The sequence below is a fragment of the Pelodiscus sinensis genome, chromosome 2, assembly GCF_049634645.1.
Source record: "Pelodiscus sinensis isolate JC-2024 chromosome 2, ASM4963464v1, whole genome shotgun sequence".
In the NCBI taxonomy this organism is placed as follows: domain Eukaryota; kingdom Metazoa; phylum Chordata; order Testudines; family Trionychidae; genus Pelodiscus; species Pelodiscus sinensis.
Window position 1 is genome coordinate 3,385,886 of NC_134712.1, and position 27,592 is coordinate 3,413,477.

Here is a 27,592-nt window from a genome sequence, read left to right on the forward strand (position 1 = left end):
TTCAGAAAAGGGCAACTAAAATGATGAGGGGTTTGGAACGGGTCCCATATGAGGAGAGGTTAAAGCGACTGGGACTTTTCAGTTTAGAAAAGAGGAGACTGAGGGGGATATGATAGATGTCTATAAAATCATGAGTGGTGTGGAGAGAGCCGATAAAGAAAAGTTATTTATTAGTTCCCTAAATAGAAGAACTAGAGGACACCAAATGAAATTAATGGGTAGCAGGTTTAAAACTAATAAAAGAAAGTTCTTCACACAGCGTGTAGTCAACCTGTGGAACTCCCTGCCAGAGGAGGCTGTGAAGGGTAGGACTATAATAGAATTTAAAAAGAAACTAGATAATTTCATGGAGGTTAGCTCCATAAAAGGCTATTAGCCAGGGGATAAAATGGTGTCCTTGGCCTCTGTTTGTCAGAGGCTGGAGAGGGATGGCAGGAGACAAATCGCTTGATCATTGTCTTCGGTCCACCCCCTCTGGGGCACCTGGTGCTGGTCAGTCGGCAGACAGGATACTGGGCTAGATGGACCTTTGGTCTGACCCAGTACGGCCGTTCTTATGTTCTTATGTTATGTTCTAAACAATGAACCCGCAAGTCGAGTCGCCTAGGCAACTTAAGTCGGACTCGAGTTCAAGTCATGGGACTTGAGTCAACAACTCTGCCTGCTTTGCTCCTGCTTGCTTCACCCAACGCCACGTGGGGCTGCGGCCAAAGCCTTGCTACAGCCGAGGTGTATAATAGTCACTCGCTGAAACCAGTTTTAATCCGGGCTAACTACTCCTCCCTGGTGGTGCAATTCTGTATCATGGGATTACTTCCCAGACTCCCTGCTGAGCGGTGGAATTGTTCTTGCTGCAGAATCCAGAGCATGACTGCCCGATACCCCACCCGGTCTGCCCCCGTTTGTCCTGGGGTCAGCCTTGCTCCTCCTGTTCCTCCGGCGACTACGAATCCGGGGCTGGGGATGGTACATTGACGGGCAGCCGGCTCTTGGGAGGGTTCTCACTCAATATGACCCATTGCAATAGGCTGGGAAATCTCGGAGGTACCTAATCGGATGCACAAGGGGTCCATGCGCCAGTGGGGTAGGACCAGCGGGAGCCCCTCATGGGTAAGGGACCGCAGGCCTGCCCCCAATGGAGCACACACATAACTAACCCCACGCTTCTCCAACTGGGGCGTGGCCGGGTCACACTTCCAGCGGCCCTGGCTGTGCAGCAAAGCTTGTACAGCCGGATCGACCTCTTCCTGCAGCTGAGCATTTATAATCCAAAGAAGACCAATGCAGGGGAGCCAACAGCTTCCCCAGGCCCGAGGACATGGGTTCCCAAACTGGGGGGCGCGTGAGGTGACCCAGCTTCCCCCCCATCAAGTTTTGCTGCCCTGTTCAGTCCCTCTTTTTTTTTTGCTCCACAAGTTTTGCTGCTATTTGGGGGAGGGGGTGAGAGTTTTTTAAAAATCAAAAAGGGGAGGCGTGATGCCAAAAAGTTTGGGAACCACTGCTCTAGGGCAAGATGGAGGGAGGCGGGGCATGCTCCTGGAAGGGGCGGGGCCTCGGGTGGAAAGGGCGGGGCCTCAGGTGAAAGGGGCGGGGTCAGGGGCAGCCATCCCTCAGCACCGCCCCGCCCGCGGCATGTCCCGCCCCGCCCCGCCCTCAGAGCCAGCTGGAGTGCCCCACGCAGCGCTCCAGCTGCAGTTTCAAGGGCCTGGGGCGACAGGTGCCAGCTCAGTAGCAGCTCAGTAGCTGGGAGCCCTGGGCCCTTTTGAATCACCAGGTGCTGGGGCAATTGTCCCTCCCCCCCCGCCCCGCCCTGCATCAGCGGCCTGAACCAATGTTAGAAAGAGACGGTCTGGAATAGACGCGCTGGGAACCTGCTCTCCCCTGAGCATTCGCCGGCCTCGTGCCTGCCCGAGCCCCGGTCACTTTGCTTGTATGTCACAGCCCTTCCCTGCACCCTTCGCCGTTTGGGTCTAATTCTGGGAATCCGAAGGCGGGAAGGGACCTCGGGAGTCACCACGTCGAAGCAGGACCAACCCCGACTCCATCATCCCAGCCAGGGCTTTGTCCAGCTGGAACTTCAAACCCTCCAGGGATGGAGACGCCACCCCCTCCCTAGGGAACCCAGCCCAGCGCTTCCCCACCCGCCTAGGGAAAGAGTTTGTCCTAATATCCAACCTAGACCTCCCCCACTGCAACTTGAGCCCATTGCTCCTTGTTCTGCCATCTGCCACCACTGAGAACAGCCTCTCTCCAGCCTCTTTGGAGCCCCCCTTCAGGTAGTTGACGGCTGCTCTCAACTCCTCCTGTATTGCTTACCAATTAAATTGCCAGCAACACAGGGCTTGAGTCACGTCTTTCTACGCAGTCACCAGCTCTAACCGCTCTGGCAATGATCTACTCAGGAGTGCGCCTGCAAATGTCCAGCCAGGTGTGTCCTGACCCCAGAGACATGCTGTGTGAGCAGGGTCTGAATGGACACACACACACACACACACACACACACACATACGCGCACATGCACACACATACGTGCACATGCACACACAGACCCACACAAACACACATACCTCACAGACACACACACACACACAGACCCACACAGAGACACGCATTCACACACACCACACACATATAGTGGGGGGAAGAGGGGGCCGTGGCAGGGAGCAGTGGGGAGAAGAGAGGGAGAGGGGGCCATGGCAGGGAGCAGTGGGGAGAAGAGGGGGGGGCCGTGCCAGGGAGCAGTGGGGAGAAGAGGGGGAGGGGGCCGTGGCAGGGAGCAGTGGGGAGAAGAGGGGGTGGGGGCCATGGCAGGGAGCAGTGGGGAGAAGAGGGGGAGGGGGCCATGGCAGGGAGCAGTGGGGAGAAGAGGGGGAGGGGGCCGTGGCAGGGAGCAGTGGGGAGAAGAGAGGGAGAGGGGGCTGTGGCAGGGAGCAGTGGGGAGAAGAGGGGGGGGCCATGGCAGGGAGCAGTGGGGAGAAGAGGGGGAGGGGGCCATGGCAGGGAGCAGTGGGGAGAAGAGGGGGAGGGGGCCATGGCAGGGAGCAGTGGGGAGAAGAGGGGGAGAGGGGGCCGTGGTAGGGAGCAGTGGGGAGAAGAGGGGAAGAGGGGGCAGTGGGGAGAAGAGGGGGAGGAGGCCATGGCTGAGAGCAGAGGGGAGAACACGGGGAGAGGGGGCCGTGGCAGGGAGCAGTGGGGAGAAGAGGGGGGGCCATGGCAGGGAGCAGTGGGGAGAAGGGGGGGCCGTGGCAGGGAGCAGTGGGGAGAAGGAAGTGGGGTGCAGCGCGGGGAAGGGCGGAGGGCATGTTAAAGGGGCCATTTGTTCCTCAGACCTTCATGCGGCCAGGTGGGAAACTGAGGCACGGGCGGCTGCCCAACGTAGGGTGCGGGGGGAGAAGGGGGGGCCGTGGCAGGGAGCAGTGGGGAGAAGGAAGTGGGGTGCAGCGCGGGGAAGGGCGGGGGGCATGTTGAAGGGGCCATTTGTTCCTCAGACCTTCATGCGGCCAGGTGGGAAACTGAGGCACGGGCGGCTGCCCAACGTAGGGCGCGGGGGGGAGGGGCGTTTGTCCGTTGCATGCTTTGGGGCTGCGGTGGGGCCTTTTCCCGCACGACGGCCGCCTTCCCTCGGCCTTTTCCCAAAAGCTCCTGTTTGTCAGCCCCAGAGGTGGGGCTCGGGGGAGGGGGGGGCGGCCTTGCCTCTGAGCAGGGCCCCAGGGAGGGGCCCACGGCTTGCCAGATTCCTGGGCGGGGGGCTCCACCAGTTCTCCTTTGTAATGCTAATACGAGCCCCCCCCGCCCCACGCCCCGGAGCTGGCCCTGGTTGCTGCTGATCCTGCCTGGCAGAAGGGTGGGGACCGGGAGCCGCCCATCTCTTGCCCTCCCCAGGGGACCCGTCACACCCCACGGCAGGGCGAGACAGAGCTGCCTCCCACGGGCCTCCCGCCCCTCCCAAGCCAGCCTGCCGGGGACCCAGCCTTCAAAATTGCTGGCTCCCGAGTCACGGCACCCGAGCCTGGCAGAGCGGAGCAGCCTGCCCGGGAGACGCTGCCGAGAGCCGGGGGAGATGAAGGCCGCCCTTGCTGTCTTGCTGGCCGCCGTCCTGTGCGCACAGCCAGGTGAAATTGCTTTGTTCTGCCCCCCTGGCCCGGGGAGGGGCCCTGGAGAGGCCTCGTGGCGGCAGGTGGCCGTGGGGGGTTGGAGCAAGGAGCCTGGCCAGGCTGGAAGCCCAAGATGCTCTGTTGTGGTCTCCCCCCCCCACCAGGGGCAGCACCCCACTGCCCCCCTCACGCCGCTGGAGGCAGGACCTGCTTCTGGGGGGGGGACCCGTCCCCTAGGAGCCGGGCCCTACCCGCCAGCCCCATGCGTCACCCCCCAGCCCATGTGGCCTGGTGGGTTTTGCTGGCCCAGAAAGTTGCCCATGTGGGGGGAGGGTGTTCGCCCGCTGGGCCAGCGACACCGAGCTGAGGCCACGCGAGAGAGGCCGTGGGGCCAGGGCAGGGTGTGGGGGGGTTAACCCTGCTGCCAGCTCCCTTTGGTCACTCTCCGGTGCCAGAGCGCAGGCCAGAGGGGAACAATTTTTGGATGGGGGGGGAAGGAGAAGGAGTTTCTGAGGGGGGGGGGACTCGGTGCTTGGAGAGCACAAACCCAGCCTGGTTGACAGGCCTCCGCCGGGGGGGGGGGGGCGGGTGTCTCGTGGGCAAAGCCGCCGGCTCAGCGCCCGGCGCTGCGGCATCCACATTCTACCTCGGAGGCGGATTCGAATCCTGCTGGAACTACTGGCCCATGGACTGACTTCCCGGCACCGGGGCGCAGCCCGGCCGCGTCACTTCCATTCCCTGCCGGTTTGGGGGTTTCAGGGGGTTTGCTCCATGCTCGCGGGGGCTCTAACGGGCTTCAGGCTGGTTAAGGTGGGACTAAGTTCTGGGATGTTTATTGTTTCTATTGCACAGCGGCACTTACAGGTGCCAGACTAACCCCCCCCCCCCTGCCCTCGTGCCAGGCCTTGCACGGCGCCGTAGTGCGAGTGGAGGGGGTGGCTCACCAGAGAGGGTGCCCCCTTGTGGGTAGAGTGGTGTGTGGCAGCCTCTTTGATTTGCAATCCCCTGTTGGAAGCCGGTGGGAGCTGGCGACGGGCCCCTGAGATGCCCTGGCAGACCCCCTGTGCCCTGGCTGTAGGTTCTCCCCCATCGGAGGAGGTACCTGCTTCCCTTAGCCCAGGGGTGGGGAACCCAAGGTCTGGAGGCTGAATCCAGCTCCCATGCCCCCCTCCTCAGCTTCCCCCACGGGGGTGGAGCACCCTGCTGTGGGATGATGCACCGCACCCTTTCCCCCCAGCTCCCTGGGCGTGAGGGGTTTTACTACGGGCCGGGTGCAGTGGCTGGGTGGGTGGATTTAGAAGCTCCTCTCCCTCCGGGCTCTGGGTGCTTTGGCTTCCACAGGCAGGGCCTAAGGAGAGACCTGCCCCCCCCACCCCGCCGGCTAACGCCTCTCGTGTCTCCCCTTCCGCAGCTGCCTCGCTGTGGTGCTTCACGTGCGAGAAACAGGCCAGCAACTGGACATGCCTGAAGTTCACCAAGTGCGCGGCTGCGGACCGGCACTGCCTGACGATCGTTCGTAACACAGGGCTAGGTACGTGCCCGGCAGGGCTGTCCGGAGGGACGCACGGGGCCTGGGCACCCCCCCATCCCAGGCACAGGGCTCCTCCCACCTTGCTCAAGCCCCGCCCCTCGACCTCACCCTGCCCCCTGCCCCCTCCTCTAAGCAGTGCGGCCCAGGGGGCTGGCACAGGAGGGCAGCAGGGGTCACCTCCTCCCCGCACTCACCACAGGGGGGCAACCAGGGTGGCTTGGCAGCCTGCTCCACTTCATCCCACCTGCCATCCTGCTGGCCCACTGCACCCCGCGAACACCCTGCCCCCAAGTAATCCCATGGGACCCCTCCATTGGATAGTTGAGGGGGCTGCTATGGGGCCCCCAAAAGCGCAAATCCTGGGGGGCTACCCCAAACCATCCTGCGGGGCCAGGATCGCTGACTAGCGACCAGTGTTCCTGCTGATTTTTCCATCCATGGGCGGAATAAATTTTGTTATATGCGCTGCGGCATGTGCAGATGTGCACCACCCATAGAAACATGTGCCAGCTGTGGGCACTCTGCTAATCAGCTGGGGGGCACCTGGATTTCTCTTCGGTGGTGGCCTAAGCCCTCAGCTTACAGAAAACACTGCAGGGGACTCCCGGAGAGTGGAGAACGGGGGAGCCTTTGTGCAGGGGACGGGTCTAGGACTTGCAGCCCTCCCAGGAGGGGTGTGTCTGGAAGGCGGAGAACCTGCAGGGTGGCGTGAGCACCCCGGGGTCAAACACTCCAGCCTTTGTGGGGGGGTGAAAGTCCTGTCCCAGCTCTGCCGTCTAGAAACCCTTCCCCCGGTTTGAATACAGCCCCTTTGCTGCCCTGTTGCAACTGGCTGGAGGAGGCAGGGGGTGCACAGAGCCGGCGGGAGGAGTGGAGAGAGGCGAATGGAGGGACTAAGTTACTATCGTCGCCTAGGCTACGTCTCCACTATGAGTGTTCTCTGCCAAAAATATGCTAATGAGGGACTCATTTGCATGAGTCGTGATCTCATTTGCATATTTTCTGCCAAGACGTTGTCAGCCAGCGGGAGCCTGATGTGGCCAAAAAGCCTTTAAACGTGTTTTCTTAAAGGGGCAGAGCTTTTCTTTTTTTTTTTTTTGGTTCGCCCAAACATGATGGGGGCTCCTTTGAAAGGGGCCAAGGGGCAGTTTTTTTTTTTTTGCTCCACAACTTTGCCCTGGCTCTTCACGCTGGATGCACGGATATCTTGGCCACCCCTACCCTAGAGGATCAGCTCAAGCCCTTTATCAGATCTCAGCGCGCGGGAGAGACTTTTTAAGCTGCTTTCTCTTCCTTCTCCATGCTCCAGGCATATGGACCGTCAACAGGCAGATCACCAAGAAATGCTCCCCGATCTGCCCGCAGATGAATATCAACCTGGGCATCGCCTCTTTCACCACCGCTTGCTGCCAGCATTCGCTTTGCAACGTGGGGGGGAAGCCGGCGCTCAAGCCAGCTGCTCAGTGATGGGGCAAGAGGCTTGGGGCCTTCCCTAGAGACGGATTTGGGGAGGAGGCCCCGACGAACCTGCCCGAGTTTCCCCAATGAGAGACCGACACCTTCTGTGCATTGCATCCTCGCCACCAGGCCTCTATGCAAACAGCATCTCTGTTGCCCTTCTTCCTGGGGTGGTCCCCTGGCTTGTCTCTTGGAAGATGCATGGCCTTCTTCTGCGTGGTCCTGGCACTGGGCGGGGCTGACTGGTTTGGCCAGGTGAGGCAGGAGGATCCAGAATGCTACTCTGCAGAGAGGGTTCCTAGTTCTATCTCGGCCAGTTTCTATAATATTTCCTTTCCGACAGACATTTCTAGTCCATGTCACACTAGGATGACACAGGCTAGCACCTCCCTCCCCTCAATCATCCTTAGAGCAGATCTTTTAGAATAATCTCCCATCTTAATTTAAAATGTGCCAATGATGGCAAATCCACCAGGACCCTTGGGAAACTGGTCCAGTGACGAACCACCTTCCCTGTTCAAAATGTGCATCTTCTTTCCCTTCTGAAGGGACCCAGCTTCCGCTGGACTCATGCTAGATCTTCCTCTGCTAGATTGAAGACCCGTTATTGAAGATTTGCTCCTTAGATGCCTGTGTTGGGTAGAGTTCCAAACTGAGGGAGGGCCCCTGGTAAACAAGGGAGACAAAGAGAGAACCTGAGTTGTGTGGAAGCCTATTTCTTTGTGTCTGGGATTGTAGCTGTCCACTTTAATAAATGACTCCTGTTTAAGACGGATTGTGATTGTGTATACTAGGAAACGTCTGGGATTTGGTCTTTCTCATGAGTGCATCCCCCTTTTGGCTCTCTCCATTCCCCTAACATTGGCTTTTTTCACCATCACACAGCTGGTGGCATGAGTACTTTTTTCTCCACAGTTCCCGCCATGAAGAACAGCCATTTTTTATCTGTGCATCAGCCCATAGATTTCTTCGAAACTTCATCGAATAATGCCCATTTTTATCTCCCTTCCCTGAGGCAGCTAACCTCCCTCCCTCGCCTCCTAGTGTTGCTCTTTACGACTGAACGCTTTCATGTACTCACCATACAGGCTGCATCTAGACTGGCAAGTTTTCCCGCAAAAGCACCTGCTTTTGCGGAAAATCTTGCCAGCTGTCTACACTGGCCGCTTGAATTTGCGCAAGAACACTGACGATCTCATGTAAGATTGTCAGTGTTGTTGTGCAAATACTATGCTGCTCCCGTTCGGGAAAAAGCCCTCTTCTGCGTAAAAGAGCCAGTGTAGACAACTGAGAACTGTTGTGCGCAAAAAAGCCCTGATGGCGAAAATGACAATCGGGGCTTTCTTGCGCAAAACTGCGTCTAGATTGGCACGGATGCTTTTCCGCCAAAAGTGCTTTTGCGCAAAAACGTCCGTGCCAATCTAGACGCTCTTTTCCGCAAATGCTTTTCACGGAAAAACTTTTCCGTTAAAAGCATTTGCAGAAAATCATGCCAGTCTAGACGTAGCCACAGTGTTTGTGCATCAGGTGTCTTCTGTGCCGTTTGCGGCCTGACGTTCTTACCCTTACACTGTTCCACGCTGCATACCATCAGTGGAATCACGTTCGTGCAACACATAATAAAGAGAAACACCATGCGATTGCATGGGAGGACGCCTGTGTCAGAACGATGGATGTCCTGTTGTCCGCTGTGGATTGTGATTCAATCATTTTTGCTTTTCTGAAAAGAAGTCTCTCAGCAATTCTTGGATGCTGTCATCAGGAGCATGTAAAGAAAAGAGTGATAGGCACATCTAAAGGCAAAAGGCCATGCTCTCTTCTGTAGATTGGCTCCTTTCTACCACACGAGCAGGTCATCTGAGAAAGCCCCTAATTGAGGGAATGCAGCTGGTATAAAGCTGTCGTGGGCAGCTCCTGAATTGCCTGTCCCACTCCGGTGGGATGGGTGGCCAGGAGGTGAGACAAGGAAGGTGCAACTAGAGTTCACCAGTATTCACTTGGCGTAGGATCCCCTAGGCACCACAGCTAGATGGAATACATTTGAATAAATACATTTGAATAAATAAAACTCTCACTCACACCAAGGCCAACACTGGTGCTGATCAGCCCAGGAAGTCAAAAATCTGGAACCGGCTCCTGGTCGGTACATCCCTCCCTTCCCGCACCAGCTGCAAGAAGTGGCTCCCAGCAAAAGAAAAGGACAGCTTTACCAACTGTGTTTCAATTGAGATCACAAACCCTCTGGGGGTGAAGGAAACGGGCGTAGGCGTCAGGTGATCTGGTGCTCTCCCAAAGTGAGGCTCTGTGCCTCAGTTTCCCCCTCTAGACAATGTTTACTTTGAAGGCTTACGGGGGACTGAAGTGAATTCACCCCGATGTCTGCAAAGTGCAGGGAGAGCCCAGGATGGAAAGTAGCTGTCCACTGAATGGCAAAGTCCACGGGATTGTTCCTACAGCCTGCGCTTGGCTTTCCTTCGCACCACTGGCAGATGTGACCCGAGCTCACCATCAAACCCTGGTGCCGAACGCACTTCTGCCTTGCACGGCCATGCCCTTCTAGGGCTGGGACAGGGGTGCTCTCTGGGGCGGTCTTTGCTCCCGCGGGGTAGTTCTGGCCCGGCTGGGGAATCTGCGGACGCCCTTCTGGGTCATCGCTTTGAATCCAAGGCGGGTGGAGGGTGGGGGGTGGCGCTGAGACTCGGTAGTGCCGAAAACCACTCACCTCTGCTCACGGCCTGATGTCCCTTCGGCTGGGGGGTGGGGTTGCGGCTCCGGCCCACCTAGAGATGCTAACAAAGCAGAAGAAATGTAGCGACTGAGCATGATCCACAGCCCACCTGGGAGATGGGTCCCCCCCCCCCCCCGACCTGAGCTAGGCTGTAGCACAAGGCCAAAGGGTGGGGCGGGAATCCGACCCATCCGCCTGCTCGAGGGAGAAGCGGAGACCCGGCGGAGGTTGGGATCCACACACTCCGGGGTGAATGGGTGGGGAGGGGTACACGCCCCCCCCCCCCAATGCTGGGAGCGGGAGGGGCAAGGGGCCGGCCAGCAGCCGGAGGGGCTGAAGTTCCTGGATTTCCAGGGGTGACTAGCCCCCGCTGCAGGGGTTGGCCGGGTCCCCCCCCCCCCCCACAGGCAGTGGCAGGGCAACGCGGAGCAATGAGGCACCGCTCTGCTGTCCTGACACGCCGCTCGGGGGGAGGGGGCAGGATACCTTCCTCCCTCCCCCCCCGCACTCACCGCACCCGGGGGCCAGAGCTAGGTGTCCCACGTGGGTTGGGGGTGGGGGTGACGCAGGGGCAGGGGCCTGGGGCAGAGGGGGCTTGTCCTGGCTCTTCCCAGCCCCCCCCCCTCACCAGCAGCCCCTGAAAGCATTTGGCGGATGAGCCAGAGGAGGACTGAAGGTCCGGAGCAGACTTCCAAGGAGAGCCGGGCCGGGGGGGGAACCGCACTGACAGAGACAGTCAGAGCTGGAGACGTGTCCGGAGGGGGCGGCAGGAGGGGGCTGCTAGCCGGGGAGGGCTCTGAGTCACCACAGAGGATCCTGGCCCGGGCGTCTGGCTGGTGGGCATGGACGCGTGCCAGGCCGAGATGGCGTCTGGCCCACGGAGTCTTCAAGCCAGGACGGGAGGACGTCAGCCACTAGCCGGAGGCTCAGGGGCCGTGGCAGGCGTGGGTGGGCGCGGTGCTGTGGTCTGCCACGCGCCGAGAGTCGGGAGAGCTCGAGGCTCGGCAAAGCGCCACACGACATCCGGATTCAGACCCAGGGCTCAGCAAAGGGCCCCTTTGCCTGACTGAAAATAGGCGGCAGAGTCTCGTGGATCATCGACACGCTGGAAGACTCCATTCCGTGGGACTTCGGCTGCGGCCGGGGGTGCAGTTTGGGGATGTGGGGATGCAGGAGGCAGGGCAGGGTGCAGGAGGGGCTCAGGGCAGAGGGGTTGAGGTGTGTGGGAGGGGCAGGAGGCAGGGCAGGGTGCAGGAGGGGCTCAGGGCAAGGGGGTGGAGGTGTGTGGGAGGGGCAGGAGGCAGGGCAGGGTGCAGGAGGGGCTCAGGGCAGGGGGGTTGAGGTGTGTGGGAGGGGCAGGAGGCAGGGCAGGGTGCAGGACGGGCTCAGGGCAGGGGGGTTGAGGTGTGCGGGAGGGGCAGGAGGCAGGGCAGGGTGCAGGAGGGGCTCAGGGAAGGGGGGTTGAGGTGTGTGGGAGGGGCAGGAGGCAGGGCAGGGTGCAGGACGGGCTCAGGGCAGGGGGGTTGAGGTGTGCGGGAGGGGCAGGAGGCAGGGCAGGGTGCAGGACGGGCTCAGGGCAGGGGGGTTGAGGTGTGCGGGAGGGGCAGGAGGCAGGGCAGGGTGCACGAGGGGCTCAGGGAAGGGGGGTTGAGGTGTGTGGGAGGGGCAGGAGGCAGGGCAGGGTGCAGGAGGGGCTCAGGGCAGGGGGGTTGAGGTGTGTGGGAGGGGCAGGAGGCAGGGCAGGGTGCAGGAGGGGCTCGGGGCAGGGGGGTTGAGGTGTGTGGGGGGGCAGGAGGCAGGGCAGGGTGCAGGAGGGGCTCAGGGCAGGGGGGTTGAGGTGTGCGGGAGGGGCAGGAGGCAGGGCAGGGTGCAGGAGGGGCTCAGGGCAGGGGGGTTGAGGTGTGTGGGAGGGGCAGGAGGCAGGGCAGGGTGCAGGAGGGGCTCAGGGCAGGGGGGTTGAGGTGTGTGGGGGGGCAGGAGGCAGGGCAGGGTGCAGGAGGGGCTCAGGGCAGGGGGGTTGAGGTGTGCGGGAGGGGCAGGAGGCAGGGCAGGATGCAGGAGGGGCTCAGGGCAGGGGGGTTGAGGTGTGTGGGAGGGGCAGGAGGCAGGGCAGGGTGCAGGAGGGGCTCAGGGCAGGGGGGTTGAGGTGTGTGGGGGGGGCAGGAGGCAGGGCAGGGTGCAGGAGGGGCTCAGGGCAGGGGGGTTGAGGTGTGCGGGAGGGGCAGGAGGCAGGGCAGGGTGCAGGAGGGGCTCAGGGCAGGGGGGTTGAGGTGTGCGGGAGGGGCAGGAGGCAGGGCAGGGTGCAGGAGGGGCTCAGGGCAGGGGGGTTGAGGTGTGCGGGAGGGGCAGGAGGAAGGGCAGGGTGCAGGAGGGGCTCAGGGAAGGGGGGTTGAGGTGTGTGGGAGGGGCAGGAGGCAGGGCAGGGTGCAGGAGGGGCTCAGGGCAGGGAGGTTGAGGTGTGTGGGGGGGGCAGGAGGCAGGGCAGGGTACAGGAGAGGCTCAGGGAAGGGGGGTTGAGGTGTGTGGGAGGGGCAGGAGGCAGGGCAGGGTGCAGGAGGGGCTCAGGGCAGGGGGGTTGAGGTGTGTGGGAGGGGCAGGAGGCAGGGCAGGGTGTAGGAGGGGCTCAGGGCAGGGGGGTTGAGGTGTGTGGGAGGGGCAGGAGGCAGGGCAGGGTGCAGGAGGGGCTCAGGGCAGGGGGGTTGAGGTGTGTGGGAGGGGCAGGAGGCAGGGCAGGGTGCAGGAGGGGCTCAGGGCAGGGGTGTTGAGGTGTGCGGGAGGGGCAGGAGGCAGGGCAGGGTGCAGGAGGGGCTCAGGGCAGGGGGGTTGAGGTGTGTGGGAGGGGCAGGAGGCAGGGCAGGGTGCAGGAGGGGCTCAGGGCAGGGGGGTTGAGGTGTGTGGGAGGGGCAGGAGGCAGGGCAGGGTGCAGGAGGGGCTCAGGGAAGGGGGGTTGAGGTGTGCGGGAGGGGCAGGAGGAAGGGCAGGGTGCAGGAGGGGCTCAGGGAAGGGGGGTTGAGGTGTGTGGGAGGGGCAGGAGGCAGGGCAGGGTGCAGGAGGGGCTCAGGGCAGGGAGGTTGAGGTGTGTGGGGGGGGCAGGAGGCAGGGCAGGGTACAGGAGAGGCTCAGGGAAGGGGGGTTGAGGTGTGTGGGAGGGGCAGGAGGCAGGGCAGGGTGCAGGAGGGGCTCAGGGCAGGGGGGTTGAGGTGTGTGGGAGGGGCAGGAGGCAGGGCAGGGTGCAGGAGGGGGTCAGGGAAGGGGGGTTGAGGTGTGCGGGAGGGGCAGGAGGCAGGGCAGGGTGCAGGAGGGGCTCAGGGCAGGGGGGTTGAGGTGTGTGGGGGGGGCAGGAGGCAGGGCAGGGTGCAGGAGGGGCTCAGGGCAGGGGGGTTGAGGTGTGTGGGAGGGGCAGGAGGCAGGGCAGGGTGCAGGAAGGGCTCAGGGCAGGGGGGTTGAGGTGTGTGGGAGGGGCAGGAGGCAGGGCAGGGTGCAGGAGGGGCTCAGGGCAGGGGGGTTGAGGTGTGTGGGAGGGGCAGGAGGCAGGGCAGGGTGCAGGAGGGGCTCAGGGCAGGGGGGTTGAGGTGTGTGGGAGGGGCAGGAGGCAGGGCAGGGTGCAGGAGGGGCTCAGGGCAGGGGGGTTGAGGTGTGTGGGAGGGGCAGGAGGCAGGGCAGGATGCAGGAGGGGCTCAGGGCAGGGGGGTTGAGGTGTGCGGGAGGGGCAGGAGGCAGGGCAGGGTGCAGGAGGGGCTCAGGGCAGGGGGGTTGAGGTGTGCGGGGGGGCAGGAGGCAGGGCAGGGTGCAGGAGGGGCTCAGGGCAGGGGGGTTGAGGTGTGCGGGGGGGCAGGAGGCAGGGCAGGGTGCAGGAGGGGCTCAGGGCAGGGGGGTTGAGGTGTGTGGGGGGGCAGGAGGCAGGGCAGGGCGCAGGAGGGGCTCAGGGAAGGGGGGTTGAGGTGTGGGGGGGGCAGGAGGCAGGGCAGGGTGCAGGAGGGGCTCAGGGCAGGGGGGTTGAGGTGTGTGGGGGGGGCAGGAGGCAGGGCAGGGTGCAGGAGGGGCTCAGGGCAGGGGGGTTGAGGTGTGTGGGAGGGGCAGGAGGCAGGGCAGGATGCAGGAGGGGCTCAGGGCAGGGGGGTTGAGGTGTGTGGGGGGGGGCAGGAGGCAGGGCAGGGTGCAGGAGGGGCTCAGGGCAGGGGGGTTGAGGTGTGTGGGAGGGGCAGGAGGCAGGGCAGGGTGCAGGAGGGGCTCAGGGAAGGGGGGTTGAGGTGTGGGGGGGGCAGGAGGCAGGGCAGGGTGCAGGAGGGGCTCAGGGCAGGGGGGTTGAGGTGTGTGGGGGGGCAGGAGGCAGGGCAGGGTGCAGGAGGGGCTCAGGGCAGGGGGGTTGAGGTGTGTGGGGGGGCAGGAGGCAGGGCAGGGTGCAGGAGGGGCTCAGGGCAGGGGGGTTGAGGTGTGGGAGGGGCAGGAGGCAGGGCAGGGTGCAGGAGGGGCTCAGGGCAGGGGGGTTGAGGTGTGGGGGAGGGGCAGGAGGCAGGGCAGGGTGCAGGAGGGGCTCAGGGCAGGGGGGTTGAGGTGTGCGGGAGGGGCAGGAGGCAGGGCAGGGTGCAGGAGGGGCTCAGGGAAGGGGGGTTGAGGTGTGGGGGGGGCAGGAGGCAGGGCAGGGTGCAGGAGGGGCTCAGGGCAGGGGGGTTGAGGTGTGCGGGAGGGGCAGGAGGCAGGGCAGGGTGCAGGAGGGGCTCAGGGCAGGGGGGTTGAGGTGTGGGAGGGGCAGGAGGCAGGGCAGGGTGCAGGAGGGGCTCAGGGCAGGGGGGTGGAGGTGTGCGGGAGGGGCAGGAGGCAGGGCAGGGTGCAGGAGGGGCTCAGGGCAGGGGGGTTGAGGTGTGTGGGGGGGGCAGGAGGCAGGGCAGGGTGCAGGAGGGGCTCAGGGCAGGGGGTTGAGGTGTGTGGGGGGGGCAGGAGGCAGGGCAGGGTGCAGGAGGGGCTCAGGGCAGGGGGGTTGAGGTATCTGCCACCACCAGCCTCTCTCACGATCCCATCTGGAACACGCATCCCTTGCAGCGCGCCCCCGCTGGCCCTTTAAACGAGTGGGGTGCCCCAGCCGGTTCTCACAGGGCACAGCCAGCTTCCTTTCACCTCTGGGTACCGGTGAAATCCACAAAAAAGACTCTCTTGCACGAGTCATTCCGCATTCTTTAAAATTGTGAGTTAATGTTTCATTTGAATGTAAAACGTTGCGTGTATTCTGGGAACGAGAAAAGAGCCGGATTTGGTTCCACACTGAGCTATGTTTGGCTCGCGAGACATTGCCTGCCGACCCCGGACTCCATGATCACGATGGTCCTTTGGCCCTGACGTCTCCGAGAAAGAGGATTTTAAGGGCCAGGCGGCCTCTCCCAGCTCAGGGATGCGCAATGGGAATGCGGATTGAAGGAGCTGTCTGATCCGGGAACTGAGACTTGTCCCTCCAGAGCAGAACTGGCCCAGATTGGGAGTTTCAGTTCTGTGGAAAATCCCGACATCTTTGAAACCGAACTGGAACACAAAGACACCCCAGGGTTCCGCTAAATGAAATTTTTTTGGGGGGAAAAAGTTTGGGATCAGTGTTATTTTGATATTGGTAAAAAGGCTAAATTTTGATTTTTTCTAAATAGTTCTAGTTTTAGAAACACATTTCAAAGTGAAGAGCCAAAGAAGCCATTCCCAAAAAGCCTGCAACAGAGTGGGCGGACGTTTCCTGCAGTTCTGGTTTCAATGGATTTTTTCCTCAAATGAAATGAAGTCAAAATTGACACGCTCCCACAATGTTTTGTTTTTGACCAACTGGCCTTTTCCAGGAGAAAAACCTTCCTTGTGAAAACTGCAATTAGCTGGTGCCCAAGGCGGGGATGTGAAAGCCAAACAAATTCCTCAAGGTGGAGCCAGTGCTACTGAACACGGACTACTCAGAAATAGAATAATACAGGCTCATTGCAAGAGGAATCCCATACTGACTGATAAGACAGGCAGGGCAAGGCTCCCAGTGTGGTAAGCCAGCAGAGACCCACCACAGGGAGGATGAGACCAGCCACACTGCTAGTGTAACCACTACCAGCCAGATTTGAACCCAGGACCTCTGGAGCTTAGTGTAAAAGCTTCTATGGCTTGAGCTATAAAGCCAGCTGGCTCCCAGGTTAAGCTGCGGAGTTCCCTTGTTCTTATCCCTGGCTGTACGTGGTCTATGCCACTGCATGGGACAGCGACCCACACCAAGGCTATGTCTACACTCGCGGCTTCTTGTGCGAGTACTATGCAAATGAGGCTAAGCGTAGAATATCACCGAGCCTCATTTGCATACCGAATGAGCCACCCTTTTTTTCAGAAGAGGTTCTTGTGCCTTTCACCTATTCCTTTTCAGGAAGAACGGCATGGCGCAAGAGGGGTTTTCTTGCACAGGAAGGGGCAGTGTAGACAGCTCCTTCTGGCGCAAGAGCCTCTTCTGAAAAAAACGGTGGCTCATTAGGTATGCAAATGAGGCTCGGCGATATTCCACGCTTAGCCTCATTTGCATAGTACTCGCGCAAGAAGCCGTGAGTGTAGACATAGCCTCGGGGTGTGGGTTACACGAGGAGAAGCACGGGATCTGTTTGTGCGGCCGGGCTGAGGCGGGTGCGTGTCGTAATCCCACAGGAGGAGCAGAATCTCCCTGAAAGTGAAGGAAGGCCATGGTGGGCTCCCCTTCTCCCCTGCCCCCGCAGCGCCTCTTCCCTTAAAGCTCTGCCCCCAAATTGCCTCTCCCTCCAAGACCACGTCCCCCCCTGCTTGTTCCTCGTCTCTACCTCCCCCTGTCGCTCGCCCTTACAGCCAGGGAAAAGGGATGGGGCCATGCAACCAACAGGGACAGGGACAGCTCTCCCGTGACCCGGCGATTCAAAGTCCCAGGGATCCCGGTGGCTAGAGTCCTGGGCCTTTAAATCACCCCCATAGCACCACTCTACTCTCTCCACGAGGCTTTGAGAGCTGGGGGAGGGGCAGTGCCTGGCCCCTTCAGCCCAAGCCCCGCCCCTTCCAGGGGCACAGAGCCGGGCCCTCCCCCTGCACTTTGTGTGAGGCCTACAGAAGCTGTTGGCCCCCCTGGGGCCAAGGCTTTCTGGTCCCCCTTTCTATCTATCCAGTGTTTAGGGTTGCCCGATCCTTTCACAAAAAATCCCAAAATGGCAGGAAAAAAATCCGTTGAGCAAAAAAAAAAGGGGGAGCCAAAGTCGTTGAGCAAAAAAAAAAAAAAAAAAAAAAGTCGCTGTGCCTTTAAATATCCCCATGCTCCTCAGTCCCCCCGCCCTCACCAGACGAAGAATTTTACCTGTCCGGTATTTTCTGTTTTTTTTACCGGACAGGGGCCAGAAATAACGGACTGTCTGGGCGAAAACCGGACCCCTGGCAACCCTAGCTGTGTTCACACACACGCAGCATCAGCCAACGCCTCCCCTCCAAAGATCCTCTTCCTATAACGCAGGGAAACAAACATTTAACAAAGGGCTCTTCAATCCAGCAGAGAAAGAGCGAACACGATCCAATGACTGGCAGCTGAAACTAGGCCAATAAGGCGGAATTTTTGAACAGGGAGGGAAACTCACTGGTGGAACAATTCTCCAAGGGTCCTGGGGGATTCCCCATCACTGGCCATATTAAGGTCGAGTGTGGGAGTCTTTCTACAAGATCTGCTCCAGGAATCGGTTTGGGGGCGTTCTCTGGCTTGTGTTACGCAGGAGGCCAGAGTCCCTGCTAGCCATGGAATCTGTGAATCCCCGGGAGGCTGCAATGCAGCACCACTTTATTTCTGAGCATCCAGAAATCTAACCCGGCAAAGCAAGCTGCTCTCTAGGGCAGAGCCGCAAAACAACTCCCCTCATCTTGCTCCAGGCTGCAGCTCTGCAGATGGCTCAGGACCCAGATGCCATGCCTTCCTCAGAGTCCCGCCTGCCGGAAGAGCCAGGAAACCCCTTGCAATGCAAAGGAGCTCTTGTAAGTTTTACACCGTTTTCAGGACGGAACAGAACTTGTGCCTGTCTCTTTAAGACCCCTTGAAAACACCACCTGACCACAACACCCCACGCTGCACCGGGGAGAGAGCCCACAGCCGTGCCTAGGCCTTTCCCAGGGCAGGACGGGACGCAGCAGACTGCATGGACCAGGAGGAATTTACTAAAGACGAGGTGGTCAAATGGTCCATTTCTGCTGCAGTTTGAGGCTATTTGGTTACTGAGTTGGGGTGTGGTAGGATTAGGGTTGCCAGGTGTCTGGTTTTCACCTGGACTGTCTGTTATTTGGGTCCTCCATCCGGTAAAAATAACAGAAAATACCGAACATTTTATTTCCGGTTTCCCTTGGATGGAAGCCCGTCGGGGACAATTTTCCCCTGCCGTGTCTGGCGGGCCATTTAAAGGCACAGTGCCTTTTTTTTCTGCTTAATAACTTTGGTCTCCCCATTTTTTTTTCTCAACAGAAATTTTCATGCTTTTTTTTTGCGGGGGGAAGGAGGGAACGGGGAGTATTCGGAATTTTTTGTGAAACCATCTGGCAACACTAAGTAGGATGGCCTTGTGGCAAAGGACTGTGTCAGTGTAACTGCCACTGGGTGGATTTGAACCTGGGACTTCTGAAGCTTAATGTAGGAGCCTTTACCTTTTAAGGTAAAAGGCAGCTTGCTCTAAGCCCATGCTGTAAAGGTCTTTTGTTTTTATCGGTTTCTGTGGTCTAGGTGCCACTGCACGGCACAGTGAATCACACTAGGAGTGTAGGTTACACCAGGAACCAAAAGTCTGGCAGCTGACTGGAGTAAAAGCCGGTTTCACAGCTGAAGCATGGAATGCCAGCAAAATATTCAACCCTGCTAAGTAGAATGGCTGAACACACAGGGCGCGGCCTTCCGGCTCTAGCTGGGGCAAGTCTCTAGGGCCCACATACTCGAAAATTTCTTAGAAAAAGGCATCTTTGACCGCAGCTGGTGGGAAAACAACTTGGTCGGTTATACGGCCCAACTTTGCTGATCTACCCTTTGCTGAGTTCCCAGGAGACTGGGGGACTGTGTTAACAACAGCACAGTTTGGTGCTACCGTCCCTTTAAAAGCACAACACCTGCAGCTGCTTCATCCAGAGAGCAAGTTTTACACCACGGCTGCCTGATGGCAACTGTGGGGCTGCTTCTAAACGGGGCATGGACCCTCCCCACTGCACACACCAAGATGGATACTTAGGAATGGCCATATTGGGTCAGACCAAAGGTCCATGTGGCCCAGTGTCCTGTCTGCTCACAGTGGCCAATGTCAGATGCCCCAGAGGGAGTGAACAGAGCAGGGAATCATCAAGTGATCCCTCCCCTGTCGCCCATTTCCAGCCTTTGACAAACAGAGCTAGGGACACCATTCTTACCCACCCTGGCTAATAGCCATTGATGGACCTAACCTCCATGAATGTATCTAGTTCTTTTTATTTTCTTAACCCTGGTAAAATCCTGGTCTTCACCACATCCTCTGGCAAGGAGTTCCACAGGTTAACTGTGTGCTGCCTGAAGAAAAACTTCCTTTTGCTTGTTTCAAATCTGCTACCTGTTCATTTCATTTGATGTTTTTGTGTTATCGGAACAAGAAAATAACTTTTCGTTATTTACTTTCTCCACACCAGTTATGATTATATAGACCTCTATCCTAGCCCCTCTTAGTCGCCACTTTTTATTAATCTTTTATTAAAGTCCCCGTTTTATTAATCTTTCTTCATATTTGACCCGTTACAAGCCCCTAATCATTTTTATTGCCCTTTTCTGAACCTTTTCCAATGCCAAGAGATCTTTTTGCAGATGAGGTGACCACATCTGTACGCAGTATTCAAAATGTGGGCAGTACCATGGATTTATACAGAGGCAATAAGATGTTCTCTGTCTTATTCTCTATCCCTTTTTTAAATGATTCCCAACATCATGTTTGCTTTTTTGACTGCCGCTGAACATTGAGTGGATATTTTCAGAGAACTATTAATACTGACTCCAAGATCTCTCTTAAGTAGTTGTTGCCAAATTAGTCCCCATCATATTGTATGTGTAGTTGGGAATATTTTTCCCTATGTACATTACTTTGTATTGATCAACATTAAAATTAATTTGCCATTTTGTTGCCCAGTCACCTAGTTTTGTGAGATTATTTTGAGGCTCTTCACAGTCTGCTTTGGTCTTAACTATCTTAAGCAGTTTAGTATCGTTTGCCAATTTTGCCACTTCACTGTTTACCCCTTTCTCCAGATCATTTATAAATAGGATCATAGAATATTAGAACAGGAAGGGACCGCGAGAGATCATCAAGACCAGTCCCCTGCCCTCATGGCAGGACCAAGCACTGTCTGTATCAACCCTGACAGGTGTCTGTCCAACCTGCTCTTAAATATCTCCAGTGATGGAGATTCCACAACCTCCCCAGGCAATTTATTCCAGTGTTTCACCACCCTGACAGTTAGGAAGTTTTTTCTAATGTCCAACCTAAACCTCCCTTGCTGCAGTTTAAGCCCATTGCTTCTTGTCCTATCATCAGAGGCCAAGGAGAACAATTTTTCTCTCTCCTCCTTGTAACACCCTTTTAGCAGTGTTGTCTTCAAGTTGTCATTGTCAAGTCCAGGTCAAGTCTCAAGTCCCTACAATTCAAGTCTCAAGTCGCGTCTCAAGTCCCTAAAGTCACTTTTGAGTAAAGTCCCAAGTCTTAATTTAAAAAATGTCAAGTCACTTTAGTACTAGCCATCAATATCGGCATTTTTGGACAATTTTGTCACCAAGTCGATTTAACAAAATGAGCAAGTCTCAAGTCGAGTCTCATGTCACAAACAATGAACCTGAGTCGAGTCTCAAGTCGAGTCACCTAGGCGACATAAGTCGGACTTGAGTTCAAGTTGTGGGACTTGAGTCAACAACTCTGCCTTTTAGATACCTGAAAACTGCTCTCATGTCCCCTCTCAGGCATCTCTTTCCCAAACTAGACAAGCCCAATTCTTTCAGTCTTCCCTCTGGACCTTTCATCATTTTTGTTGCTCTTCTCTGGACCTTCTCCAGTTTCTCCACATCTTTCTTGAAATGTGGTGCCCAGAAGTGGACACAATACTCCAGCTGAGACCTAATCAGCACAGAGTAGAGTGGAAGAATGACTTCTTGTGTTTGGCTCACAAAACTCCTGTTCATGCAGCCCAGAATCCTGTTTGCTTGTTTTGCAACAGTGTCACACTCTTAACTCATATTTAGCTTGTGGAGACCTCTTGATCCCTTTCTGCAGTAGTCCTTATTAAACATCATCCTATTTACCTCAGGTTGAATAGGATTGGTCCCAGTATGAACCCTTGGGGGATAGCTAGAAAGGGGGGCCAGATCTCTCTCCATTCTGTAATACAATAAGACTTGCTCTCTTAGGCTAAGATACAGAGTCCTTAATACCCAGCGTTGCATAACTCAGCACTTGGCATAGGAAACCGGATAGGAAACTTGTCAATAGCAAGATCCATGAACTTTCTGCCCTGCAATAAATTAGCGAGAAATCGTCATGGGCAGCTGGTTATGAACACAGTAGGCAAAACCGAGATAAGAACTGAAATGCCACGAGCCCAGGAAACGAAACCAAAACACTGAGTTGTTATGCTTATAAGGACCTGCTCACTTGCTCTTTTTCACGGGAAAAGGCAATATGCCACATTTATTGAGAATACAGTAGAAAAACAACATATGCTTTATAAAGATAAGTCCCCACACCACACACACACAAACACGCCAAGTCTTGCTGTTGCTTAAAGTTACCAGTCTGTTGCTTACATTAACTTACTGGCCAGGCAAGTTAAATGCAAGGGGGAAGAACGGGAGCTTCTCTTAGTCCGGACCGACGCTCCAATGTGGACAAGATGAGACCCAGAGATTCTTGCAAGACAACCCTACTTTTATAGGAATGTTCTCCCATTCAGGTCTATGCATTTTGCTTTGTCCATTCTTAATCAGCGTTTTAACATCTGTTTATCTGGAAGTCATTCTTCTTTGCCATCTGACATCAGTATGTTGGTGCCTCCTTCCCACTGTTATTTCAAGGCTGTCTTGTTTGTAAAAGGGCGCTTGCTTCTTAACACTCCAAGACCGTCCATAGGCCCTCCATCGGTCTGCGTTGTATTGGGCCCAATTGATGGTACCTTCACACCTCTGAGTCTTCCAGCCCCTCCCCTCTTCCACTGCCTGGACTCTGAAATTGTTGGGCCTTCGAGTTATCTTTCCAACAGTATCATCCTATTGATGAATACTTATTTGTTCAGCTACATCTGAAGTTTTGAGGATTTGACACCTTTCATGTGAAGCTGCCAAACTGCATGTTTGACTCTGAATGCCAGTGTCATGAGTTAGTTGGCTAATTGGTTCGTTTTTAATAAATGTACTTATATAGCTCTGTTTAACTCCTAACGATAAACCAAAATTAATAACATCATTAGCCACTATATCAGCATATGTTTCCCAATTGTACTGGAAAATACACACTTTTAGATATGCTGAATCTGGTCACATTACAAATATATTGCGAAGGGGGGGAGGAGGGTTAAGGAAATATCCCTTTTATCATATAATAGATTCTAATTCAATAATACAGGCACAATGTCTTTTATTCTAGTTTTTCTTGGTTGTGCTAGATGATGACATCTATCTGGCTTCAAGATTAAACTAGATGGGTTTATGAAGGGGATGGTTTGATGAGATAACATGATCGTGGTAACTAATTGACCTTTCACTATCAGTGGGAAATAGGTCAATGGAGGGATGATAGGAGTTACTATAGAGAACTTTCTGGGTGTCTGGCTGGTGAGTCTTGCCCACATGCTCAGGGTTTAGCTGGTCGCCATATTTGGGGTCGGGAAGGAATTTTCCTCCAGGGTAGATTGGCAGAGGCCCTGGAGGTTTTTCGCCTTCCTCTGTAGCATGGGGCACAGATCACAGCTGGGGGATTCTCTGCATCTTGGGGTCTTCAAAGTATTTGAAGGCTTCAATATCTGAGATATAGGTGAGAAGATTATTCTAAGAGGGGTGGGTGAGATTCTGTGACCTGCACTGTGCAGGGGGTCAGACTAGATGATCATAATGGTCCCTTCTGACCTTAAAGTCTATGAGTCTATGAGCCAAAGACATATTTTTTGTTAACTGAATTTCCACAGATACTGGTGGACAGATATTAATACTTAGACTAGGGTGAGCAATTACTTATGGAGCCATTTGATCTTTATTAAAAGTAAAGTTTACCCATTTTTACCACGCTGTTAATTCTTTCTTCCCTTCTGCAACGTTTTCCCACAAAAACGTCTTTATTTCCAAAGGCAACTTTTTTTTTTTTGCATACCTTGCTGGATTATTTCAATAATTGCTGACTTATTTTTGAAAGGCTAATGCTAAGGATACATGTTCTTGTATTGATTTTATAGTCCCTGTTATCAATACATTTTTTCTCCTTGCTATTGGCAAACTGGCATTGCTTGAGAAAATCATTGTTGTTTCATTCCTTATTCGTCGAGCATGCACTGATGGGTTTTCCCAATGTTTGCATTTTAGCTGTAATATAACTTGTTTGTTAATATCTCTATCCAGCACTACCAACTCCTCATACATTTTTACCCAAATCAGTTTCCAATGCACTTCCTGGGAGACCTGTCTTTTTACTTTTTCTGGCTGCTCCTTCTGGCTGCCAAACAAATGTAATAACCTTACATTGACCTATACCGTCTTGGGACCTTTACTGTACTGTCCCATCCAGGAATTAGAGCAAGTGTTATAGTGGCCTTCCTTGTTTCGCTTCCAATTTTATACACTATCCAGGTGCATTTAGCTGGGCTTGCAAGCTGGAAGTTGATTAAAACTTTCCAATTAACACTGATTCTTTTATGTAACCAATTGGTTTCTCATATTTATACTTTTCTTTAGTAATTTAACCTTGTTCTTTAAATGTTTTATGTTTATTCTTTTTATTTTTCACCAACAGCTAAGCCTTGTGTCCCATTTGAATTTTGCCTTTAAATCTGCCTTTACCACCTTTGGATGTTTTCCTATTAGAAAGACAGGCATTCCTTGACCATTGTCTTTCTGAGATATTGACTTTTGTAAATACATTTGGAAATGATTATTTCTTTCTTTTCTGCCTAATGCAGTATTGCTTTTTACACAATACACAACAATGCTAGCAATAAGACAAAACATCGCAAGACAAACACAAACCTAAAACATAAACACAATTTTCGTTGCAACAGTAGATCCGTGGTATTTTAGGTTGTTCTTCAACTGGTACCAGCTCTTTCTGAGTTTCTTAAAGACAAAAAGAACATTTTTGCTTAAAATACTCTGTTATTTTACAAATATCCTTGCTGATTCCTCTGCTTTGCCTGAAATGACCCATTTACTTGTGTAAGTCTGTTTTTGTTCTATAGCTAGGCCAGGCTTAAATTGCTCACGCCCTTTAAGGGTTTCGAATGAATTATTTCCCTGTTTAAATTGTTAAACTCATGAGGTGGGGTGTCTCAGTTTCCTTCTTACACAGCAGACCAGGTTTGTAATAGTTTCTCTGTTGTGTGAAGCTTTAAATATATTCACAGGTAGTAACTGAAAAACTTTACCACTATAGTGATTTTTTCCCCTTTTAGCATGAGGTGTGCTTCCCAATTACTATTCTAGCATGTGTATGTGACGTAGTGGGGGTACCTGGCTGGTTTCTATGCTGCTGGCTCTGGGGTAACCCCCACTGGCTGCTGTGGGTACCACGACCCAGCAAAACAGGATGAGTCACTATGCAAAGGGACCTCTCAACCGGTATGGCCAGACACCCCCATGGAGAGGAACAAAGGGAGGTGGAATGCTGCCCTGGCTGGGGGGCAGGGCTGGAAGAGTGTTGGTTAGTTGCTGTCTGGGAGCATGGAGGAGACAGCCTAGGGAAAGGGGCTGGAGTTTAGGGGTCCAGTCTCCCCCATCTCAAGGGGGCCTGAGGCATCCTAGCCCAGCTCTGTGACCAGATTACATCTGTGCTGTGCTGTATCCTGGAGAGGCAATAAACTTCCTCTATTCCACCGGCTGGTACAGTCTGTTTGTGCCATTTCGGGGTGCAGGAGACGGGGGACCCCCAACCCGCCGTCACAGTGTACAAGATTTGTTTTTCCAAAAGGGAATCATATACATTATTACAGGGTCACTTATTAACGTTAAATTTATTCCAGTGTTAAACAGTAACATTAGCATCAAATCTCTTACAAGTGAATGCTGATAAATATCTTGTTATATATATACCATGCCTTTTATTTGGACAATTAACTTTTGAGGACAGTGTGTGTTTAATACCCTTTTGAAATCTTTGCTTAGGTTTTAATTTACTTACATTCTTGGAGTTTGGGTGAATTAAAAGGAAGGGCAGTTGTGCATACTAGGGCTGTGTCCAGACTCCATGCCTCCGTCGACGGAGGCATGTAGATTAGCCACATCGGAAGAGGGAAATGAAGCCGCAATTAAAATAATCGCGGCTTCATTTAAATTTAAATGGCTGCCCCGATCTGCCGATCAGCTGTTTGTCGGCAGATCGGGAGAGTCTGGACGCGATGCCCCGACAAAGAAGCCTTTCTTCATCGACACAGGTAAGCCTCGTGAAACCAGGTTTACCTGTGTCGATGAAGAAAGGCTTCTTTGTCGGGGCATCGCGTCCAGACTCTCCCGATCTGCCGACAAACAGCTGATCGGCAGATCGGGGCAGCCATTTAAATTTAAATGAAGCCGCGATTATTTTAATCGCGGCTTCATTTCCCTCTTCCGATCTGGCTAATCTACATGCCTCCGTCGACGGAGGCATGGAGTCTGGACACAGCCTAGGAGACTCCCTTTTGTATCTGTTTTCAGATTTCAGCACTGTGCATATACCATGTTTTTACAGTAAACTTCTGATAATCCGGCACCTTTGGGACCCAGGGAGTGCCGGATTATCAGATATGCCAGAGTACCAAAAGGGGGGCTATGAGGGGTCTGGGGTGGGGGTGGTAGTCGGTGGGGAACTGCGCAGTGTGGGTGAGGGCGGTGCTGTGGGACCAACCTGGCAGCACCCCATCTGCTCTGCCCCCGTCTTCCCCAAGTCCGCTGCTGGTCAGTTTCAGCAGCGGCGGACTTGGGGAAGCCGGGGGCAGAGCAGCTCCAATTGTCTGGCTGGCCGGAGTACTTCCGGGTTCCAGTTGGTGACGGACTATCGGGAGTGCTGGACCACTGGATGCCGGACAATTGGAGTTTTACTGTATTTTACTTACGGTTCAATTATTCCCTTTTACTCTCAGGTTTGACTCTCTCTTTTACCTTTCTTTTCTGGATTGGATGGTCACAATTTGAGCCTAGTTTGCTGACAAGGTATATTCATTATGGACAGTTTTTGCCTTCCCTTATTAGCTATGTCATTTGCACTCCCACTTTCTGACTTGCTTTTAGATCCAAAGCTATCATAACTCAGAAACTCTGTCTTAAAAAGGGGCACAATTAACATCCACCAGAGTCCTGATTACTTTTTTATGTTGAAGACCTGCTTCCATAACACACAGCAAAACCACAACCCATTCCCCTCTTCCACCATCTGGCACTAAAATTACTGGGCCTTCAGGTTATCTCTCCAAACAACCATATTCCAAATTCTTTCACTCCCCCTCCGAGGCTTGCCAGATGCTTTCACCAAAAATCCCAAATATGGCAGGAAAAAAACTTGGTTGAGGAAAAAAAAAAAGAGACACACAAAAGTTGTTGAGCAAAACAAAACAAAAAAACCCTCACGACAACAAAAAAAAAGGTCTCTGCACCTTTAAGAATCCCTGGACTCCTCAGTTCCCTCCGCCCACGCCAGACAGTCCCCGCCGGCCTTTCATCGGAGAGAAACAGAAAATGTTTTTCTTTTCTTTTTTTACAGGACAGGGGAGAGAAAAACTGGACACCTGGCAATCCTACCCCCTCCCTAGGAACTACACAATCATGTCATACATGGGAAAAGGGATACAATTGTTCATACAAAAGGTATCAATCTAATTCCGAACACAAAACTTCCATTAATACAAACTTTTAATTCGTTCAGTGTATTTTCTTTATACTACAATTGGTATTCTAATTACTCCCAAGAGCAACAGTGTGACCGTGCTGACTCACAAGAATCCCTCTGATCTTTCTCTGTCTTGATGTCAGATATAAATACAAGGGCGATGTCTACATTGGCAAGATTTTGCGCAAATACTTTCAACGCAAGAGTTTTTGCATTGAAGTATTTGCGCAAGAGAGTGTCTAAATTGGCATGTGCTTTTGTGCAAAAGCGTCCGTGCCAGTGTAGACGCTCTTTTGCGCAAGAAAGCTCTGATGGCCATTTTAGCCATCGGGCTTTCTTGCGCAAGAAATTCATGTTGCCTGTCTACACTGGCCTCTTGCGCAAGAATACTTGCGCAAGAGGGCTTATTCCTGAGCAGGAGCATCATAGTTCTTGCTCAAGAAGCCCTGATTTCATACATTAGAACGTCAATGTTCTTGCGCAAGAACTCGCGGCCAGTGTAGACAGGCAGCAAGTTTTTGCGCAAAACCGGCTGCTTTTGCGCAAAATCTTGCCAATGTAGACACAGCCAAGCACTTTGCCTGATGCATCGTTATTAAGGGTCTAGAAAACTTCTTCCCTGCTATCCAGAGAAGGGTGGCCAGTGGAGTTATAGTTGTTTATTCTCACACTACCCAATAAGCACATTACATAAAACATAAAACTCGTGGTTTACAATGGACATCTGTCAGGGATG

General features: G+C 54.8%; 1 protein-coding gene across 1 annotated transcript; it reads left to right on the plus strand.

Moving 5' to 3' along the window:
• Positions 1 to 3,953: 3,953 nt before the first annotated feature.
• Positions 3,954 to 7,203, plus strand: LOC102460129 (lymphocyte antigen 6 family member E). Its single transcript, XM_075920007.1, has 3 exons — positions 3,954 to 4,112; positions 5,506 to 5,625; positions 6,935 to 7,203. Exons 1-3 carry the CDS (start codon positions 4,061 to 4,063, stop codon positions 7,090 to 7,092), a joined length of 330 nt encoding a protein of 109 aa, XP_075776122.1. The 5' UTR covers positions 3,954 to 4,060; the 3' UTR covers positions 7,093 to 7,203.
• Positions 7,204 to 27,592: the final 20,389 nt, after the last annotated feature.

Coding starts and splice junctions, on each gene's coding strand:
- LOC102460129 (XM_075920007.1), top strand. CDS start 4,061: ATGAAGGCCGCCCTTGCTGTCTTGCTGGCCGCCGTCCTGTGCGCACAG. Junction 4,113..5,505: donor CGTCCTGTGCGCACAGCCAG/GTGAAATTGCTT, acceptor CCCCTTCCGCAG/CTGCCTCGCTGTGGTGCTTC. Junction 5,626..6,934: donor CGTTCGTAACACAGGGCTAG/GTACGTGCCCGG, acceptor TCCATGCTCCAG/GCATATGGACCGTCAACAGG.